At 41.8% G+C, this 23,311-nt stretch overlaps 2 protein-coding genes across 3 annotated transcripts in view; one reads left to right on the forward strand and one right to left on the reverse strand.

The window, feature by feature from the left end:
• The window catches only part of vrk2 (VRK serine/threonine kinase 2), an 18,376-nt gene extending 15,457 nt beyond the window's left edge, over positions 1–2,919 (forward strand). For both annotated transcript variants that reach the window (XM_080036222.1, XM_080036221.1), the window contains exons 12-14: positions 1,129–1,305; positions 1,834–1,998; positions 2,348–2,919. In XM_080036222.1, coding sequence (XP_079892348.1) covers positions 1,129–1,305; positions 1,834–1,998; positions 2,348–2,635 — 630 coding nt within the window. In that variant the 3' untranslated portion in view covers positions 2,636–2,919. The remainder of the gene's footprint in view (positions 1–1,128; positions 1,306–1,833; positions 1,999–2,347) is intronic.
• Positions 2,706–23,311, reverse strand: part of fancl (FA complementation group L) — a gene marked incomplete at its 3' end in the record, with an annotated part of 25,785 nt that continues 5,179 nt past the window's right edge. The window contains exons 6-14 of the mRNA XM_080036223.1: positions 20,058–20,154; positions 15,077–15,145; positions 8,847–8,997; positions 7,952–8,035; positions 6,065–6,110; positions 5,499–5,580; positions 4,501–4,617; positions 3,095–3,166; positions 2,706–2,744 (exon numbers count right to left, since the gene is read on the reverse strand). Coding sequence (XP_079892349.1) covers positions 2,706–2,744; positions 3,095–3,166; positions 4,501–4,617; positions 5,499–5,580; positions 6,065–6,110; positions 7,952–8,035; positions 8,847–8,997; positions 15,077–15,145; positions 20,058–20,154 — 757 coding nt within the window. The remainder of the gene's footprint in view (positions 2,745–3,094; positions 3,167–4,500; positions 4,618–5,498; positions 5,581–6,064; positions 6,111–7,951; positions 8,036–8,846; positions 8,998–15,076; positions 15,146–20,057; positions 20,155–23,311) is intronic.

A 23,311-nucleotide genomic window follows, 5' to 3' on the forward strand; every position in this document is an offset into this window, starting at 1 on the left:
ACATATAAAAATGTCGAACTATTCCTTTATCCTCCGAGTGGAGAATGGTGACAGCGGTGAAGGGTGTGTGTGTGTGTGTGTGTGTGTGTGTGTGTGTGTGTGTGTGTGTGTGTGTGTGTGTGTGTGTGTGTGTGTGTGTGTGTGTGTGTGTGTGTGTGTGTGTGTGTGTGTGTGTGTGTGTGTGTGTGTGTGTGTGTGTGTGTGTGTGTGTGTGTGTGTGTGTGAGACAACCAGAGCTACTCAGGTGTAAAGCTGGAGGACGGCTAGGAATCTCCTACAAATTGGGCCGCAATCACTTGTTGACCCCTCGGGCCGAGCGAGCGCCCTCTCAACGGCCCAATTTCAAGAAGTTGATGACACACACACACACACACACACACACACACACACACACACACTTGACCACAGAAGACCAGGGCCATCTCCAATTATATGCTCCTGATTTCCTCTCCTCTCCTCGTTGCTATTTAATTTCCATGCTAAAGTGCTGGCCAGTTTGATCCCTAGTTAAACACAAGTGGCCGCTTAGCGAGGAGAGTAAATGTCAGCCCAGATAAAGGCCATTCAGTTCGGGAACGTTCACTGAATTATTTGCCACAAGTGTTGTATAAATATATCAGGTTATTTCATAGAGGATTATAGTTGTATAGTGAGGCAAAGTTTCTTCAAGGAAAACTAGTCAAGGCTACATTTTTAAGTGTCATTTAAAATTAAAGGTGCACTATGTAGTTTCAAGGGAGGGGCATTTGCAGGGCCAGCAGTTAGTTTACAAAAAACTATTCTCTCCACACGATATTCCTAGTATTGAATAATTCTTTCATCATAAATCAATAGACTAGAGTACGTTTTTAAACACAACTGCTGTAAACAACAACAGCGAAACAGTAACTTTTAAAGGAGATTTAAAATGTCTAACAGTGTTCCAGGGATCCAGTTTTTCTGTAAGGAAAGTTTGTTCATTCAGGTATTAAGAGAATATACCTCAGAAAATGTTCACTTCTCTGACACACCCGAAGTTAAGTTGCCGTCCAAAGGCAGCTTTTCAATTGTTCAATGTGATGGGGACATTTCAAACAAAACAGATTAGATTCAACAGCAAATCAAAACGTCCAACTATTGTCTCAACAGAAAGCGGGCCGAGCCAGAGGGCCCTCTAGAGCCAAGGCTGTGGTCACAAAGGAGGAGGAGGAGGAGGAGGATGATGATGAAGAAGAGGAGGAGGAGGAGGAAGAGAAGGAGGTGAAGAGGAAGTCTAAAGCAGTGCCCGCTCGCCACAGAAGACCACCAGTCATCACTAAACCACAGGTACGCTCTGAACACTCACACAAAGGGAACAGATCTTTTATGCGGTAGGCAGTGTGGCATATGGGTGTCATATGAGAAAAAAAAAACAACCCTCTCTCTTTTTCTCCACCTTTCTGAAAACCTGCATTCAAAATACCCCACTGTTAGAATAATAAAGAGTTTATAATTATAAACTGTTTTTTGGACACTACACCATACAAATAGTTTCTAGTAGAAACCCATATGACAATTTTGAACCTGAAAATTTGAATATGTGACCAGTGAAAGACAGATAGATAGCTACTGGATTAAAAGGAAGTGCTGCAGGGCAGATTCCCAGATCTATGAATTTGAATCTTTCACTCTTTTCTGTTATTCTGAATAAACTGTAAAACTTGAAGATAGCACATGTCTCTAAATATGTTGGAAATAAAGTGAATGCTTTCATAACATGACCAGGATGGAACTGTGTTAGCGCGTGGTATGACTTTCTCATCAACATATCCATATACATTAGTAATTAAACTATCTTTTACTGTCTGCTCATAGAAGGGAGATGGAGTGAGCAGATCACTGAGGCCCAGGCCTGAGGTGACCTATGCAGAATCTACTGATGAAGAGGGGGATGATGAAGAGGAGGCAGAGAGACCCAGAGCCATCCCTTCACGCTACCTGAGAGGCCCTCCAATAGGCCCAAGACCTCAACCTAAACAGGTGTGAGGCCAACATACTAAAACTGACAGGCTCCATATATATATAGACTGTGTAAAATGACCCTCTGTTTGGTTTGACCCTCTTTAAAATGAATTGCTCTAAAACAAAACAAAATATAAATACATTTTATTGTCACCAGGCCTTTTATAAAGAAGTTTTTCAAACGGTCAGTCTTCTTGTTGTGATTGAGAATGAAAGAAATTATCAAGAAATACTCAAGTACTCAGTGAGCGATCAACAAGATTGGATTTTGAAGTTATTCACACACATATATATATATATATATAGTACAGTAGATGTAGGTGATTTCTGAAAGAACACAAACACATCAATGAACCCTCTTTAACAGACGACTAAACCGGGGAGGCAGGAAGGAGGAGTGTGGCCGCAAAGGAGAAAACAACACACACTGACAAACTGTCCACCAACGGAGCACACGCACACGGAGGCAGCTGGTGACAGATGGGACCAAGGGCCTCTCCTCCAAACTACACACTACAACCATTCACATCTTCAGGACGCCTCTTCCCTCAGAGGTCCACAAAAAGAAGCCGGGCCCATGTTTTTCTGCTTTGTCTTTATGAGCATCTTTCTCGGCCTCTGCGCTGTTTTTGGTATTTGCCAAAGTGCATTTTGACCCTTTTAGAACAGGTAAAGTATCCACTAGTTTTTTAGATTGGGAGCTGACAACGACGTAGCCTTTTTTCTCAGGACTTGTGGCCGGCTGCCATTTTCACAGTGATGGGCTGAAATAGAAGAAGGATCCACAGTTTTAGTTTTGCGTATTCAATCGTCATAATTAAATGCAATATGAAAGGATCACTTTGTAAAATCAAGAAATGCTCTATTGTTTATTCACCGGACTGTAGATGAAGTACAGTCAAAATCACATGCACAAAAAAAAAAAAAAAAAATGTTGGCGTCCTATTCACTGAGTTAGTCCTTTACCACAACAGTGAGTGAATGCACCAGATTGTTGTGAACACACTTTCCAATAGAGAAGGCTATACGTGACGCATAGAGTCATGCTAATGAAGTAAGCTGAATATATGTATTGACAGTGCACAGTTGAAGGCCTTGTGCTTGTGGATCGTACCTTGCTGCAGTAAGGACACTCTCCGAACACAATGTTGAAGCTCTGCCTGCTGGATGGGAGCGCTCGCAGCCACTGGAGGAAGAGGGGGAAGAAAGACTACTTCATCAATGAATTGCTTTGGATGTGAAGTCTCAGTGTCAAGTGTTAATAAACGCTAGTTTCAATGCACACTTGAAGAGCTATGTTCAAGCTTATACGACACTTTGAAGCATTTTTTAAGGGCTTTTATGGTGGGACTTTAGACTCATCCATATAGTCATCCTGCCATTCATTTTCTCTATGCTTTAAAAAGGATAAATCCTATCCAATACTACAGTGTTTAAACTAAGTCATTTACTACCCGTAGATGGATGGAACTCATTTCCTGTGTCATGAATCAGCAATAGTCCCGACTCAACAATCGCTCTCGCTACCTATGAGTTCCAAGCAGAAAGCTGTGTGTGTATCTTTGTGAGGACCAATTTAAACTTTAAACCACAGGAATGAGGACATTTTTGGAAAGTGAGGACATTTTGCCTGGTCCTCACTTCTTCAAACGCTTGTTTGAGGGTTAGGAAAAAATTACAATTAGGTTAGTGTAAGGGCTGGGGTTAAGCATTTGATAGTTAAGTTAAGGGTAAGGGGCTAGGGAATGCATTACGTCAATGAGTGTCCACGCAAAGATAGAAGTACATGAACGTGTATGTGTGTGTTTCCTGTCAGTATCGGAGCTAACCGTCCAAACCACGGAACACTGAAAACATCGGTTCCCAAGCAGAAGACGTTCTAGGGCTTTCTCCACTGTTCTGATAAAAACTGTGATGAACGGCGATGAGCACAGAAGTGTGTACAGAAAGGCCAAAACGTGCAAATGTCTGAGAATGTTGCATAGAAACTATATTGCAAACTTTTTGTATGTGTCGACGACTGTGAATGTCACCACAAAGGCTTCCTTCACATTCACAATAGAAAAGTAGGATTACACACCTAGTAGCTCACTAGCTAATGAGTTGAAGAAAGAACCATGTAATGAGGATCGCTCAAGTCCCTCAATTTGACCAATCAAATGAAATCATATCCAGGATGTGATACTGTAACTTGAGCCGAAACTATAAATTGAGACAATGATTGACAAAAATCTCCTTACAATATTGATAATTGACTGTTTGTCATTACACAATCAAGATGCCAAAACTACTTAACTACAAAACTTCACTACTTAAGTGTCTCAATTGTGAACATTTACTGGTAGTAGTTGATCAAAATATCTTTGAGATTTTTACGGTTTATTGGACAACATGTTAAGTGGATTCTCAGCAATTGCAAAGCACATTTGTAATCTTTTTGGATAAATGAAGACAATAAACGGCAGATCGATTTCAATAATAATCTTCTTGGGAAAGCCCTGTGTGTGTGTGTATCCGTACCTCATAGAGACAGGCCTGGTGGAAGGGCTGGCCACAGCGAGGGTCGTTACACACCTCATCGGGGATGGCAGCTTCAAGACGATAGGCGTAACAGATCCCACACTCAACGCTGAAGCTCTACACACACACACACACACACACACACACACACACACACAGAGAAAGAGAGAGGAATATTCAGCACGCTTACTCCCATACACCATGGCTAAAGACATACACTTCAGATTTGGGCAGGGGCCTGGTGTAACCACTTAGTGTTAAACAACCTTCTAGTTATCACTGCAGTGCTAACATGGCCCTGTAACACAGACACAGCTCTCGCTCTCACACACACACACACACACACACACACACACACACACACTTTCCGCTGTGTTCCTCGTTTGCATTTTTGCCGTAATGAGAAGCTCCTGTTTTTTTTCTGGAGCTATCCATTAAGAGGGAGAGAGAGAGAGAGGGTGGCAGGTAAAAAAAATCCCAACATCTGGTCAACTCAACTTTTTCTCTGCACTCCTCTGAATGTTAATGAAGCAGAGGCATTAATCACCGCGGCGACGGCGGATAAACACGTTGCCCTTTCAACCCCCCCCCCCATGCAGAGAGGGGAGGGGGAAAGGGACCAGCGTTTAAAAAAAGAGAGAGATAAATGGTTTTAAGCGTGATTAAAGCGATTTGATAGCGCGGAGAAATTCTGCCATCTTTGTAATTCTAATGATCTTTTGCTGTAAACAACCCAATTAAAAAAAAAAGAGAGGATTTGTGCCCACCTCATGGAAAACAAACTAAACGGAGAGAAAAGACAAATATGGAAATGGACCAAAAAACAGGCAATAAAGCGTATGTCCGCCCCCTTATAACTTGGAGCTAAAACAGACACACAAACACAAGAATGCGTAGATATATAAGTACACTACACACACACACACAGATCCTTCAGGTAACAGCAGTAATAGGAATGGACATTATAATGTAGGGGGGGGCAAAACTGTGTGACATACAGATTTTTCGTGGGTGGAAGGTGACGGGAAGACGGTCTCCAAAACATCCTGGAGGTTGTGCAAGACGCTGCAGTCCGGGTTCCTGCCGGCAGACCACAGACAGACAGACAGACAGACAGACAGACAGACAGATCCGTTACACTCTAATTAACCACATGCAAATGAGACACTGCATAGGCACCGGGGGAGGATTAGGAGACTTACTCACCACTGGTAAGAAAAATTATTCTGCTGATTCTGTCACGCACAGATCAAATGTTAAAACCTGTGGTGCAATTTAAAATATGTACATGTGTACATTTTTTTTTTCTCCGGAGTGATAATCACAATAGTGGAACTGGTTTGCATGGTCAGACTGACAATGATACGGTGACGTAAATAGAACTGAAGAATCAAAACCAACGATACACTGATCCTCATTAGTGATATGTAGTGGTCTATATTGTACGTCAATCTCTTGATGTGTGATTTTGCATTTGCAGCTTGAAAGAATATATATAATAATGTAAAATAATATGATAATTCTATCATCAGTGCCTAAAAGTCAGTCCACAAAGAAACCTTACCACAAGTGCATGTTGGCGTTGAGCTTGTTCCTTAGCGGAGTCACCACTGCAACGTCAAAAAGGAAAAGGGAATCATCATTTGGTATTGGCTGTACACTGTACTGCTAATAAAAGCCTTACATTTGATTGCATTTGTTTTTTCAGCCATTCCAAGCACATACAGATCCACCATTATTGTATATATAAGCTTCAGAAGATGAGACAGTCTTAAGACAACACACTCTGCATACCCCTCACACAGCCGTCCTTTATTGCTTCACCACAGACACAGGCTGTCAGATAGCAGCCATCATTGCCTCATGTGTTCCACGGGGAGAAGCTTTGTCTCTCTATTTCACTATTTATTATTCCTACATGCAAAAAAGCAATATTTCCTACGCGACCCTCTCGTATTTGCGGGTCGGCTCCCCGCCTCCTGTCCTGGGCGGCTGAAGTGTGTGTGTATGTGTTTAATATCTTTTGAGTTCGCATTGCCTAGGCAACAGACGAGGGAGTCGCATGACCTTGAGTTTACAAGAAACAATGGCCGACAATTGACGGGGACTTAAATGGAGAAGCTGAAGCCGAAAGCTGAAGCCCCGGCTGGCTGGCTGGCTGGCTGGCTGGCTGGCTGGCTGGCTGGCTGGCTGTGTGCGGTGTGTGGCCTGGAGAGAATGATTCCATTTTCTGGAAGCACTCCCTCTGACACGAAGACAAGACAATAGTAAACGGGACCGGCCCTGGTTTGAATTGAAGATGTGTTTGGAAATGAGTGGAAAAGCCTGAGATATGCCTTTTTCATTCACACCTGAAGGCTTCTCACTGATCTACCTGAGTGTTGGTAGAGACAGCCACTGTTCTTTAGGGAACTTTATTGCCTGGGTTTATACACAGCCTGCAGTGAAATCCAGCATCCCATTGAAAGGATAAGGGCCTTATGAAGGGTCAGGACGAGAAATGAATGAATTCATGGTATATACAGTTTACATATTACTGTATATTTAAAGGAATAGTATAACATAAGCCAGTTGCCCCAGTCTCAGGTTAAAGACAACGCAACAGAAAACATTCTTTTCACTGTGCATGCATTTTAGAATGAAGAAAAGGTAGCTCATGGCTAGTTTAGCTTGTCACACATACTGGTAGTCAATAGGAAGTATCAGCCTAATCACGAAATATATATATATATATATATATAAAAAAATTAAATACAAAAATGTTGAACTAATATCAGAAATAAGATTCTTCTTATTTTCATTTTTTGAATTTTCCTGTTATAATGCTATTTATACATTGTTTGTATTGAAGCTGACTCAGGGAGATTCGCACAAGAATCCCAATGCACTTGTACTTGTACCTATGCAAATGGCAATAAATATATTCTATTCTTCTAGAAAAAAGTCAGTGTAGCCATGTCTCTGGGGCCCTATGACATTTTAATTATTTTACACTGATCCTGAATTCCGAATCGCATACTTTCTACTATTTAGTATGGTAGAACAAAGATTTAGGATATCCCAATTCTTGTGGACAAATTTAGGATGGTTAGAAGTACCCGGATGTCTACTAAATCCGAGATTTTTAGTGTTGAAAACAGCATCCTATTCGGGCGATTCTGACCCGTAATCCAGTGCGCACGTGAAGTGACGTCACATCAACGGAGCCTCTATATGAAAACAAACGGGGATGTGACGGATATAAAAGCACAATGTTATGATGAAATAAATAAGTAAAAGTATGTCCCAATTGTGACACACTGCATCCTAACTAGATTATTTTTATCGTCAGATGTAGTATGTAGAATAGAAAAAAGATAGAGTATGCGATTCGGAACACAGGGTTAGTTTTTATTTCTATTTTTGCAAGGACTAATTCAAATTGTATTATTTTCTCTTTATTTCTACCCACCATGCTCGGCTCCCAGCAGGCAGCACTCAGGCAGCATCTTGGGGTGTCTGGGATCCACCTCCACTTTGATGGACACGTTGTTCCCTACACACACACACACACACACACACACACGCGCGCGCGCGCGCGCGCGCACACACACACACACACACACACACACACACACACACACACACACACACGGGATGCAAAACAATAGTGTGCTTTGTTATCACATGGGGTGGACTAGTGTTACTGTATGTGGGATACAATTGAGTGTTGTTAAGTTGCATGATCAACATCAACCCGGGTGCGTACATCTTTTTAAAGGTGCACTATGTAACCTTGGGTGTGTCACAGAAGGTTAAAACCCTTAGCTTTATTCTCATAACGGAATAAACAAACTTTACTCACAGGGAAATAGATCCCTGGAACTCTGTTTGAAGTTAGCCACCTGAAAAGTCACTGTTTCACTGTTGTTGTTTACAGCAGCACCTCCCCCCCTGGTTATAAAACAAATTCTAGTCTTAGATTAGGTTCTAGGTTCCTCAAAATAATTCAGTTTTGATTTATAATGATAGAATTATTCAATACTAAGAGTTACATGTAGAGTAAATACGTTTTGTAAACTATCTGCAGGCTCTGCGAATGTAAACAAATCCCACTGGCCAGTTATTGAAGACGACATAATATTTTATTGACGGTGCCTAAGTGGGTCCTGTCAATATGGAGGGATATCCAGCATTTTCCAGTAATGTGTTCAGATTTCCAACTTGTTTCAAATCTTGAAAACACAAGATTTAAAATCAGGCATTTTTCCTAAAACACCCCTAGACTCTGTAGGATCCCTGATGTGACTGCGTACCATGCATATAAACAGTCTGACACACTGCCTTGCTTCATGTGTGTATATTACCGATGGCGATCCTCCTCATGGTGTCTGAGCGGTTGGCTTTCTCCGGCTCCAGGATCCAGGTTTTCCCGTCCATCTCGTCCAGGACGTCCCAGAACGGAACCACAGACTCCAGGAGCAGCAGGAACTGACTGTGGAGCTGCTCCAGAGTAGTCTGACAAAAACCACAACACAACCACCACAATCAGCCCACCAAACAAGGTAAGTGCTTGAACACAAATACTGGACCGCTATGCCAATTAACCACACTATAAAAAGGTGCAAGTTATTCAGTACTCGGGAAACACACATTTTGATAAAGAAATAATACAACAAAAACATTTTTTTGGGGGGGGGGGTAGGTTGCACTCCGTTAATATGAAAAAAATATGTTCACTTCCGTCACTGTGTTGGTGTTCATTCTTTCACACACTCGTAATGATCATATGAATGTATACAATTATTTTTCCAATAAGAGTAATAACTGTTTTAAACAAGCTAGGTTTGTTCACCCACAACCCAACTGTGAGGACACGGAATCTTTTGGCTCCGTGAGAATGGTTACTGCTACTGAGCTAAGGTTTGACACAACCTCCCAGCTTTCGTTTTTTTTACCGTCATTGGCCTATCACCACCGTCAGATGTCAACTCCGTCAGATTTACTGTCTGACAGTGTTGACATATTTAACGTTTCTTAAACATAACAAATGGAATGTATCTAGTAGCCATTTGGTTTTCCTGTTGATGTTAGGTGCTAGTATGAACTACAGGAAAATAAAATCAAAAAATTTCAAATAACTTTTTCAGAAATTGTAAGTGGGTGTTGACATATCATGGTTGTGACACAGGACTTTCAAGATTCGGAATGTAAAATATTCTAAAACTACAACACTTATCAGAGCGTGTCTGACTCTAATGTACTCCGCAGAGGTAGAATTTGACAAGAGGTCCTTCAAAGTGAAAGCTGCCCCTTATTTCGCCTGATTTTATTACATTTTACATAATGAAATGTCTGACTTGACTTACAGTAAAGTGGTCCCACCACTTAGAATCCTTATAAAACATGAATGTGTTGTAGAAAAACTGTTTGTATTGATATGAGAGATTATTTAGTGTTGCTTTTGATGAAAAAAACTCTTTTCAATCATTAAATAATAATAATAATTGATAGGTTTTATATAGCGCTTTTTTGGAGGTCACTCTAAGATGCTTAAAGTACATTTTTAATAGGTTTTATTGCATGTGAAAGATTGAAACCTTCTCGGAGGACACACTGTTTTTGACGTCGTGAGAAGATAACACGTGTCATATATTTGACATAATAATGATCAAATAAAATGTAAGGGGATAATTGTGCTCCAGACATTCTATTCTTAATCCCTAATAACATCTACAATTTTACATATTTTTAGTCTTAAACATAACAGCAGTTACATATGGAAGACGGCCTTTTGTCCCGGTTCTCAAGAATCAGATTGAAATAACAGAACAATTACCACAGGTAAATAATGATCTTGTGAGGCAGAGAAACCATGTAATGTATCATTAGTCGAGGATTGTATCAAAATACTGTTACAAAAACCTTTATATTGCTGTCTGTGCTTCTACTGCTGCATCTCATTTACAACAACCGGAGTGGACTAAAAGTAGCACATACCAGTTGACCAGTGGGGGGGAAAAACAAACAACCGACTACTTAACGTGCCCACACATGGTTATACGCACGCACACACACACACACACACAGACACACACACACACGCAAAATCAGAAGGGAAAGGGAGGCTGATAGAGGTGTCTGACAGCAATACAGATGGAATGAGAGAATCCGAGAGAGAGAGAGAGAGAGAGAGAGAGAGAGAGAGAGAGAGAGAGAGAAAAAAAATGAAGCAAAAATTATGGGTCATTGTGCCAGCACAGTGCACACAATTAAGCATCGTCCAGGTGCTGAGAGCCCGAGCAATTACAGCCCAATTAATGCCAGTGGCATGATTACGGTTACAGCTCAGGATAACTACTCTAGGCTCAGTTCAGAGAGGAGGGGAAAAAAGGGAAGAAGAAGAAGCTGGTAATTGAATTCCTGCTTCATCTGAGAGAATGAGTGAAGGCAGAAGTATGAAAGAGACCCAATCTGAGCGCAGATATTATCTATTTATGCTATCTGTGACTGACCTCAATTTAGCTCTTAAAAAAGCAGCCAGGCAGAAGGAATCCACTCCTCTTTACATGGCACTATTCAACTTTACTGGTTTTAACCGACATTTCAATCAGTTATTTCCTACTGAACATGCTTCAAGTATATATAAGAGAATAAAGAAGTATACATCTTTATCTCATGACAACAATGTGTTTTGTTCTCTTAACAAAGGAAAAGCCGGGGCGCTCCGGTGGTGTAGTGGATAGAGCGCGTACCATATCGGCTCCGGCCTTTGTTGCGGTTTTGACGCGGGTTCAAATCCGACCCGTGGACCTTTACTGCAGGTCATCCACCCTCTCTCTCTGTCTCCCCATTTCAACTCTGTACTGTCGAGATTGTGCTTGACAAAGTATTGTGCGTGAGCCTCGTGAGTGCTTTTGGAAATATGCCTCACGTCACATCGTGTTTTTGATTATTAATATTTCACGTTAATCTTATTAAATCAGTCAAATAATTCAATGGCACAAAGTTGGCTCTCTTGTCAGCGGTCTAGATGGCCGTGGTAACTCACACATGCCCACCTAACCTTCCCCCCAAGGAGGTATTAATCGCTGAGAGCTTGGGAATTAAACCCACACACACACACACACACACACACACACACACACACACACACACACACAGACACACACAGACACACACACACACACACACACACACACACACACACACACACACACACACACACACACACACACACACACACACACACACACACACACACACACACACACACACACACACACACACACACTCCTTGAGTACAGTGTTGAAACATGTTGTATGAGTCAGTGTAAGAGCTCTAATGTGCAGTGGTCACAGTATGAATAAACCCTCGGCAATAAGGGGAAAGTGCATTGAGTGGTAAAATAAATATATGAACTTACAAATTTACATGAAATATAATATATATATATATATATATATTAATGTCTGTTGCTATGTGCCTTTGTGTCTTTATATTTGTTATGAGATGTGTGGGTGGATTTACTCAAGTGTGTCAAGTCCACTGTGAAACCTGTCTCAGGTTGCCTGAAGGAACTCATTGAGGTAGTCGCACAGCCTGACTTGTGTTATATCAAATATACATATTTCCAATTGTTTTGCACATTAAAGTGATCAACTAAAATGATGACATATCTACTCAAAAGACTAAATACTTGGTAATAAAATGATTTGATTTTAAAAATATAATTCAAAAGGCAACTCAAATGTTACAATGTGCTGGCGTCTGGTTTCCTATCCATGACACATGAAAAGAGTTTTTTTGTGGATTGTCTATCCTGCTGAATAAAGGATTGCATCACATTGATTTCCTCAGACACATTTATCCAAAGCAACTACGCACTTTTTTCTACATACACAATTTTCTTTTTTTTTTTGCAAATTATTGTTGACTGTGATTTACTATGACAGGAGGCAGCAGGAGGATTTAGGAATCCGACCGCCCTGTGATGTATCAGCAACCCGCGCTAGCACCTGAGCTACATCCATCCCTGAATAAAGTAAACCACTTGGAATGGGCCTCTGCCGCAGAACAAACCATAGATTATGTAGTCGTGTGTTACTACTGTCATTTTCACAGCCCAACGTATCAGCCATGACCTTTTAAAAACACGTATTAGTCCAATTCAATGAAAGTATGGTGCTTACATACAAGACGACACACACAAACACACATCATACACGTTTGACAGTGGACCACATTCTCATTTGCATTCACACTTGGGAGACCTCCTCCGTTTTTTTTAAAATCATGCAGTTTTCGGTTGTTAAAAAATCACCTTAGTGTAGTCCAAGCAAGCACACACACACACACACCAACACAGAGGTTTATTTCCCTTCCCATTCGTGTTCCACACAAATGCACAGAGTGGCATGTCTTGGCCCTGCAACAGAGCAGGCAATAATTACTCATTCAAATGAACATGTCAGGACTGCCGACAGACAGGCCCCCCCCCCCAACCCCCCGCAACACACACACATACATCCTTCACACATCAGACCAAAAACACACTTGGCACAGATGCAAGCACACAAATGACAAATGTACACACACACACACACACACACACACACACACACACACACACACTTCATGTTGCAGTGTGGGAGAGATCCATCAACGGCCCAGCAGGCAGACAGGCTCCATACGGTAGCGCTGTTCTAAGCTGGTCCTCACTGTACGCCTGCCATGTATCAGCTCAACACAGTGCACACACACACACTAGCATCTCTCTACTCAAATTCTCTTCCTCGCTGTTCTCTCCGCTCTGATTTTTGCCTACACACACACACACACACACTCTCTCTCACACACAGACACACACACAGATCATTCATTGGAACCAAAGGAGCTCATTCCAGCATTTTCTTGGTGAGGACCAGCCAAAATGTCCTCACTCACAATGATAAATGTCCTCACAGCGTGGGTCATCCGCCAAGGGTTGGTGTACACACACACACACACACACACACACACACACACACACACACACACACACACACACACACACACACACACACACACACACACACACACACACACACACACACACACACACACACACACACACACACACACACACACACACACACACACACACACACACACACACACACACACACACACACACACACAATTATGGTCTAGTGCAATACACAGATATGAGCTGTAGTAGTGTTGGTGTAACTGATAAAAAATGTAATAAAATCCTAACAACATTTGAGTGAGTGAGTGACTGGGTGACTGGGTGACTGAGTGAGTGAGTGAGTGACACTCGGAGGCCTTGACAGAGATGAAAAGCAGAGCCGGGAAAGAACTGAGAAGGCAAACAACAATAACGAGGAAGCAAAGCGCTACAAAGAGCACTCGGCTGGTTTTTATATCAAAACTCTTTCAGGCCAATTACAGTGGACTAAATGTGTGTGGGGCTGGAAGTAAACATGTCTTCACACAGCAGGAGGAGAAGTGTTTTGTCAAATGATGCAGTATGGCAGCCCAGGATGAGTCAAGTGTGTTTGTGTAGCCTCTTAATCAGTTTGAGTCTGGGAGGGCCACAAAACGTCCCATTACACTGCATTAAAGGGAAACATCAAACAGCCTCGGAGATTAAGCAGTAAAAAAAGAATGTAAGAAAATATGAAATACTTTTGACAAATAAATAATGAGACCGACTGTGAACCTCGGGACAAAACAGCTGCAAATGTGTGGCCATGAAATGTCCATTATGTGTCTAATGAGTTTGGCATTGTTCACTGACTTCACTGACAATAAAGTTACATTGATTACTGAAGAATCAATCAAGAAGCAGACTTAATACCGCCGGTGCAAGGGTATAACACGTACTGGAAGGAGGGCTGCAGTATAGTTCTCTGACTAAATATAATGTTGAAGAACCACTGACTTCATGGTGTTCCCTTGCTGTGGTGTGTGTGTGTGTGTGTGTGTGTGTGTGTGTGTGTGTGTGTGTGTGTGTGTGTGTGTGTGTGTGTGTGGTCTTTCCTAATACAGGGAGGGATTTAACCTGCTTACACTGATGGTGATTCTGTCCAGTACTAAATGGATTCCTTATACAATAAAGAGCTTCAGGAGCATTGCTTCAGTTGAGAATTGAATAGAAGTGACAAAATCTGACATCCTAAGGACATAAGTGATTTTTTTTTGCCTTCACATTTTTCTGTAGCCTTTTTTAGGGACCTTAAAATGCCTTCGGCATACAAGTGGCATGAAAGGAAGGTCGTAATTAAACACAGTATGCAGTAGCTTGACCTTTTCATGGTTGCTGAAATGTTGTCAAACTTCAAATTGAGTCTATGCGCCCAACTATTTGACCAAATACATAGGCTGTTAATGTTTAATTCAGAGTTCAATGTTAATTCTTGTCAATTTCTTTGTCCCCCTTCTCACAGATTGTCAGGTTTTTATAAGACATCCGTCAGCTACTTATTGTGGTTTCCACCCCGCTGACCACGTTTCAAATGTTGAACAAGAACATTACATTTAAAGAAATGGAAGGATAGGTTTGGTAGACACTGAATGCACTTGCACACATACCTGTGGTGTCCAGGTGATGGCCAGAGGGACGGGCAGGTCGGCTGAGCATTCAGGAGCCTCTGCTGGGTGCTGTGGTGGGAAAGAAAGCAAAGAACATTATTAGCATTGAGCATGTCCCATGCTGTGAGTTCAGGGGCCTATTTCAGGTAGCTGGTTTTGAGGCAACCCAGAGTTTGTTCGCTCTGAGTTAGTGGAAACTCTGGGTTTTCCGTTTCAGGTAGCAGGTTCAGCGCAACCGAGAGTCAGTTACTGCGGCAACATACGCCATGGGTCCAACCTGCTGGATAGGTGGTTAAACCTACCCTGAGTTTGTTTTCACTTTACGCTGCAGCTCCGACTGAAGAAAGAGTGTCACTGTCACACGCGTCCCTGTACAGTTTGAAGCAAAATCACTCCATAGAAATCTCCATCGGGATGTTTTTATCATTTGTTCTCAGCCCTCGGTCCGTTCATATAGGCGGCCACCTTACACATCGTTACATGCTCTACATCAGGGGTGTCCAAACTTTTTTCACTGAGGGCCACATACAGAAAAATCTACGAAGGGCCGGGCCACTTTGCAAAAATAACACATTTATCAGGACATGTAGCTGCTCTGATGTTTAGTTTCATAGTGTCTTCGTAAATTGTAATCCCTCTTCACGGCAACACTTTACTTGCACATTAAAAAGATACATCCCCCCTCTTGTTAAATGGCATTAATACACCCAGTGTTTTCTGCTTTTACGTCTAATGTCCAGCTTGGTGAAAATAGTAGCCAGCCGAGATCCCGCCCCTCCAAGGGGGGTCCGGGGGTATGTCCCCCCGGGAGATTTTTTTAAGTTTTTAAAGTGAAATGCATGAATCTGGTGCACTGTGAGAGGGAAATTAAGAGGCTAAAGCTGAAGAATTTTGTATGAAAAAAAATGTAAACACTGTGTCAGATGAATTAGAAGCTATTGGAGAAGGACACATGGATTTTCCATAATAATATTAATTTAAAATAAAATATTATGCAGGGTCCTCTGGGATGGCCTTGGTGCTCTTTTTCTTTTATGGGACATATTTCTCTGTAATATAATGAATGCATTTAGATTATTTAAAAATTAAAAGGGCCATATTACATTATATTTTTAAAATGTGCCAAGGGCCAATCAATCCGTTTTGACACCCTGCACTAGTGGGTTAACTAAGAAATGCAAAAAAAAATTTTTTTTTTTTTTTTTTTTCAAAGGGCCATATTGCATTATATTTTTAAAATCGGCCGCGGGCCAATAAAAAGCGGGCCGCGCCGTAGTTTGGACACCCCTGCTCTACATTCAGATTAATAAACCTATTTGTATTGTATGCTTTTTAACGTCTGTGCCACTGAACAGATTTATGTCAGGTGGATTCATGTAACGCTGCGGCTGCACGCAATTGTTACTGTTCACTTGTGCGATCCTAAAGTCACAGACGAGCCTCATTAAATAGCCTAATATGAATATAAAAATTATATAATAATTTAAACTGTGATCACTTGAGGAAAATGGATCTGGTAATAAATCAATCAGGCTCTTCAATGGAAACTGTCACCTTATGTGTCAGACGTTAATGTCTTTCACTCCCCATTTAAAAGAAGCGACAGTCTGTTTACTGCACAGTGGGCTATTAGGCTATAGCTTCCCAACATATTATACAGCGAATATAAAACACTGTCAGAAATGCTATGCCGCGCCAGCTTTATTACTTTACTGCTGATATGCGTAACTTTTTAAAATAGACTATGGCTTCTCATACGGAAGCGAAATGATTGCTCTGTTTTTTTCTGAATTGCAGAGGAGATTAGATCAGAGTTATGTGACAATATCCCCATTAATTCTTCTCCATAGGCTACCATACACTCATTCGTTAATATTTCTAACTCCAGTGGGAGTAGCGGAGAAGTTTTTTTTTTTTTTTTGAGAAGTGGAGAAGTGGGAGGATCACGCATTTGTTTCTTCTGTTTCCATGGTGAATCATGTTATCAGCGATCCATTGACGATGGCTTTTATGCACACGCTCCACCCAGAGTGAACACGCTCAGAGTTGATTAACCCAACGCAGATCCACTGTTCTGTAACCGAAAACCCAGAGTTACTCATCTACCCTGCGCTCTGAGTTGACCAACTCAGAGCGCAGGATTAAACTCAGAGTATGTAAAACCAGCTACCTGAAATAGGCCCCAGAGGAGAACTAACAGACACTCAATATTATGAATGACTATTAGGTTTTTAAACCTGCACGGTAGTCATTTCAAATGAGATTTTTGACAGTACTTTAACATAATACCAATAAAACATGTAAAAACGTTATGTTTTCGCTATCTATTTTGTAGCTATTTATTTGACCTTATTATCTTATTATTAACTGTATCTTGCTGTCCTTCTCCTTGACCTCTGTTTGTATATGTACTGATCTGTGCTTTTGACATGCAACATTTTGGATGTTTTTTTTAAAACCACCTTGTTCTAGTTAACCCTGGATAACGCCTTCAAAGTTGAATAGGAAGTTTTTGGTCAGTTCATATGAGCCATATTTCCTCTCTACTGTATTTTCACCTTCAACAAGGATCTACTTTGCGTCCTCTCCCCCCCCCCCCCCCCCCACCCCCCTCTCCCTCCCTCCTTGTGTCCGTGCCAGTGCTGTGCCTGGTGAGGGATGACCTGGCGCTGGATGTTGGGCGGAAGCAGCTGGAGCATAGAGACACTCCGAGCCTATGTTTACCTGCTGCCAGAGGAGGTAGAGGAGGGGCCAGGTGTGGGCACAGAGTGGGGTCTCAACCACCCTCCCGCCTCGTCTCCGGTGGATATTCATCCGGGCTTTAGGTATAAGCACCAACTCACCACGCCATGCGCTCACCCACTACACCGACCACACGCAACCCCCACTGTCAAGATACTTACACCCTGCCAGCTAATAGACCCTCTATTCTGACTGATATATGGCCAGTTTTAGAGACACATAATTTCTTTTTTTTTACGTTTACTTGCACAACAGCAAAATATACTATAAAGCATTTTAACGTAGACTTTAACCACGGTTCCTTATCAGACTAAATAACATTTTTACAAAAGTTTTTCGGTCAAATTGGGGATTCTTGCTTTATGGCAGTTTTGCTAAGAAGGAATTTTCCAACTTGAATTCCAAAAAAATAAAAATCCATTTCAAACACTGATGGTCTTCTTGTGTTTCTGCAGTTTTTTGGTCATTATTTCTAACAATACAAATAACATTGTACTGTACCAAGTTCACTTCTGGGTTGGGATAATGTGTTGATTTGACTGAGAATAAGTCAAAAGGAGCAATAGACCAGAGCAGTGAGACATTTAGACAGGTTTTAACAAAGCCCCAGGTTAAACGAATGATCTGGAAGTGAAAACAATCACTCAGAGCCCAGAAAAGCAATATGTACTGTATTTGTGTGATGTCATTTGAATGTAAAGTCTGAGTTGGAGTGTGTGGAAACTATTATTCAAGTGACTGAGTGGGTGCCATCTGTGACTGGTCCTATACATCTGGGGGCCCTAAGCAGGATCATGTTGGGGCCCTGGTTTGTGGTTGATAATGTTAGTGATAGTATTACCACCTTGAACCAGCACCTGTATACAATCCATACCCTTTTGCATTGTATCTCTACCTACCTATTTTAACATGATGGAAAGTTTACAGACTTAGCACATTTCTACTTTGTTATTCTCTGAATTTGTAGCGTTGCCAGGTCAAGCAGAGTCAAGTCATGTTAGACAGGTGTGTGGTAATATATTACATATTTTGGATTTCACCTTTTAAATGAAGTTGTTTTACTGTCTGTCTGACTGCTTTTGTCTGTTGCAGCAGACTGTGGTTGTTGTGTCCTTCCTTGGGAAAGACACTTCACCCACCTTGCCTCGTGTGAATGTCGATAGTTAGCCTGCTGCTATCGGTGTATGAATGTGTGTGTGAATGGTAACGTGTAAATGGGAACAGGTCTCCCTTGCAAAAGACTCTCCGGTCTCAATAGGATTTACCTGTATAAATAAAGTAAAAAAAAAAAAAAAAAAGCTTAACTCAAGGCAATACGTCTGATTGTACTGCAATAATGGGACACTAGTCTATTCTATTCTAGTAAACTCCTGGACTATTAACTACTGTATAGTCTATTCATTATGTTCTTCTGGGAACAAAATATTGAAAACAGTCACCTCTTATCATGACAATTTGGGACATCTGCGACATGCAAACATTTCAAACACACACACTGCAATTTCACCAACCTGGCAACCTAATTCACCTTTAGCTACAGTGGGTAAAAGGTACGGATGGCAGCTATGCAGATGAGTGTGGGTGTATTGGTTTTCTCTCTACGCATAGAGGGAAGGTTGATGCCGATCACACTGAGGTCTATGTGGAGATGTTTTATCTGTGCTACATCTCAGTCACATCATGTCTCTCCACACCCTCTCCAGTTTGACCCAGATTTAAGGGGGCGCAGATGTAAATCACTGATTTGCTATCAAGTAAATTGAACATCCCACCATATGCGTTTGGTGAAGTCGGCCGGTTTTGGATTTGGAATTGGCCCTCATAGGTCAACATCAAGCTGGAAGAGTTTTTCCCATTTGACGAGGAATAATTTTCAGTGTGGAAAATGATCTAGTCCTTATAGTTAACTGTATGTGTGTGTGTGTGTGTGTGTGTGTGCTCGTACGGGGATCTTTGTGAGGACTAGTTTTACCTTATAACCATTGGAGTGAAGAAATGTTTTGGAAAGTGAGGACATTTTGCCTGGTCTTCACTTCTTCAAAGGACTGTTTGAGGGTTAAGATTACGTTTTAAGGTTTCAGGCTAGAAGAAGTGCACTGAGATTTAGGATTAGTGAGTGTTGGGACAAGGCAATTAGTTGTTATTGGATAGGGTTAGGGTAAGAGGCTAGGAAATGATAGAAGTGTGTGTGTGTGTGTCGCTGTGTGTGTGTGTGTGTGTGTGTGTGTGTGTGTCTCACCTTGGACTTGAGTTTAACGGTGAGAATGTGCTGCCTTCCCGTGGAGTCTTCGGCGTTCAGTCTCAACGTTCTGAACTCCGTGTCTATGAAGAGCAGCCTGGGAGATGGACAACAGGCAATAATAAAAAACAATAATAACACCAGGCAATAAATCTACATCCATTCACGCAAAGAAGGGCTGACACACAACAACAAGCAGCCATCATCCGTCATTAATCACAGCTGCAGCAGAGAGCAATATTGAAACATCAAACTCTCGCCTTTTTTAGATTTATAGCTCCGGGGTGCCCCAACGCGGTGACATTACATCGGGCCACAGCTCCCCACACACACTCACCCACCCGGACCAGGCAACACATAACTACAGGCATTTCTTTTCCTCTACATTCTAATTTGCATTCTTCTCCAGCTAGTGCCTTTTTTTTCAGTGCTCTAATGGAGGAATATAACAAAACAACAACAAAAAAAAAACATCCCACCAAAAAGGCTGAGAGCATTATTTTCATGCCGAGTCACCACGTAAAAACATCCTGGATTTTATGCTTCCCAATAAAAAACTGTAAGCAAAGACACTGTACTGTTATGTAGACACTGTTCATTGTGCAACAGTCACTAGAGCTGATATGACATCACCTAACAGATGGACAAATACAAACTATAATAGTGTATAATAATCAAACTTTACACAAAATGTGACAGAATGAACTTGTGCCCAATTCCATTTATTTGAAGACCAAAAATGACAGCTGGTATTACGTTGCAGTGTATTTTAAAATCTCTTCTAGACCCCCCCCAAAAAATAAATTTTAGAGAGCAGGCGTAAACTAATGAAGGATTCATTTTCAAGCATAATGAAACATAATCCCATTTGCGATTGGTTGGCAGATGCAGAGTGGCACTGGGCACATCCAGTATAGTCTTAAACTTCAACAGACACCCGGCTTCAAGTGAGTTTACGTGTGTCAATTGAGCGAATCCAGACCTTCTGTACAAATGAAATGAAGTACAATGGTCTGGTAGGACAGTGCTAGCATGATCGTTAATAGTGTGGGGTTTTAGACAAAGGCATTAGAAGGGAAATGAGTAGGAGTATCGGAGTCAAGATGTCATAAAACCATGCGTCTTGCTATGACTTGAGGGATGGATTCACTTTTTTTAAAAGATATTTTTTCTGTGTTTTAACCTTTATTTGACAGTTTGAAAGTAGATAGTGACAGAGTGGAGAAATGGGGAAAGAGAGGAGGATGACATGCAGTAAAAGTTCTTAGATTCAAATCTGCGACCACTGCATCAAGGACTGAGCCTATATGGTACGCGCTCCACCCACTACCCCACCAGAGCACCCCAGGTTCCCCTTTTTAAAGTTGTTCTTTTGGCATTCTGACCACGGGCCAGATTTTGAAATGTTGGCACTCTCACCACCACACCACAAGCGCCCCCTGTCCACTTTTTCAAGACGAAATCAACCTGTAAATCAATCCCTCTCCTTTCCCACAGCTAATTATAACCTATTGAGGCTGAGGACAAAACAGAGTTGTGGCCCGAGCATGCTACCTATGCTGCCTTCAGATTTATTGCTGCCATGATCCACCCCCCCCCCCCCCTGTCTCAAGCCCTTTTCCCCAGTCCACTTTAGAGCTGAAGACAAAAGTCTAATCTGAGACAAAGCATTGGGACAGTCCTCCTCCAGATTTACAGTACATTACGGCGGCCGCTCTGTGCTCCGAGGCTGACATAGGCTGTATATCTGCTCAGGATTTACGCTTGTGTGTTAGAGAGTGGAGTGATGTGAGCGCTGTGCTCGGGGGATGACACACACACACACACACACACTTAGCCAAGTGATGGAATGATGGCCGACGTCGGGTCCGATGTGCCCGATTAATAAAAGTGTCTGCTCGCTCTCACTCACTCGCAATCAAAACGCCTGCGAAGGGCAAACGGGGCTGAAGTGTCATACTCACACTCACATCTACACATTCGAACACACACACACACACACAATATCATGATAACGGCAATTCAACTCTGTGTCCTTTTCTTGCATGCTGACCTGATAACGCTCGCACGCACACACACACACACACACACACACACACACACACACACACACACACACACACACACACACACACACACACACACACACACACACACACACACACACACACACACACACACACACACACACACACACACACACACACACACACACACACACACACACACACACACACACACACACACACACACACACACACACACACACACACACACACACACACACACACACACACACACACACACACACACACACACACACACACACACACACACACACACACACACACACACACACACACACACACACACACACAGTAATGTAGTAGCAACCGAAAACTTTTAACAGACATTGCAATAGGTTCATTTAAGTGCTCAGGTACACACTTAATGTACTGGCACGTACAATCCATATTAATGCGATCAGCAATAAATACACAAATCTCTCAAGCAAGACAGGGAACAATGAACAAATCAATAAATTATAGGCTGAATCACAGAAAGAAAATGGTGGTTATTTGCAGAATAAAAGAATGCTACTTTCCCCAAAAAAGGAAAATGATTTGTATTTCTGCAGTCACCAGTCTGTCAGACCTGACCAGCCAAACACACAGGGCCTTATATTATACGTTAAAACACTTTGTACAGCAATTAAATCAATATTCCATGCCCTACTGTTCTAACCAGCCGTTTTCAAACACTCTGCTGCCAGAGATCTATGTCATTGGATCCGGTGTAAACCAAAAATCAGCAATAATAATAATAAGCCATATTATGTCATAGTATAATCATATTATTCCCTCAAAATGAGAATTGAAAAATAATCGTGATTCACATTTTGAGCAAATATCGTGAAGCCCCTAAATGTGCTAAGTAAGAGAGGACAAATCTCTCTCTACCCACAAACTTTTTACAGTGTAGTCAACTCCACAAACAGTAGGCAGCTGGATGGCAGGGCCCATACTTGGCCATGATGGAAACAGCGTGACAGTCAAGACGTCCTGGGGGGAAGACTGATGAGAGCGTCGCATTTACAAACTCCCCGGCCAAGTGAGTGAGCCGCTTCCACGCGCTTGCACTACACGCACAGTGGAGAGCCCGGCTGTGCTTGTTGTGCGCATGCCTCCAAAATCTTTTTTTTTTTTTTTTTTCTCTTGAATGTGTCGACAAAGTGAGTAATGAAAGCTGGAGGG

This window comes from Ammodytes marinus, assembly GCF_949987685.1.
Source record: "Ammodytes marinus genome assembly, chromosome: 11".
Lineage (NCBI taxonomy): Eukaryota > Metazoa > Chordata > Actinopteri > Uranoscopiformes > Ammodytidae > Ammodytes > Ammodytes marinus.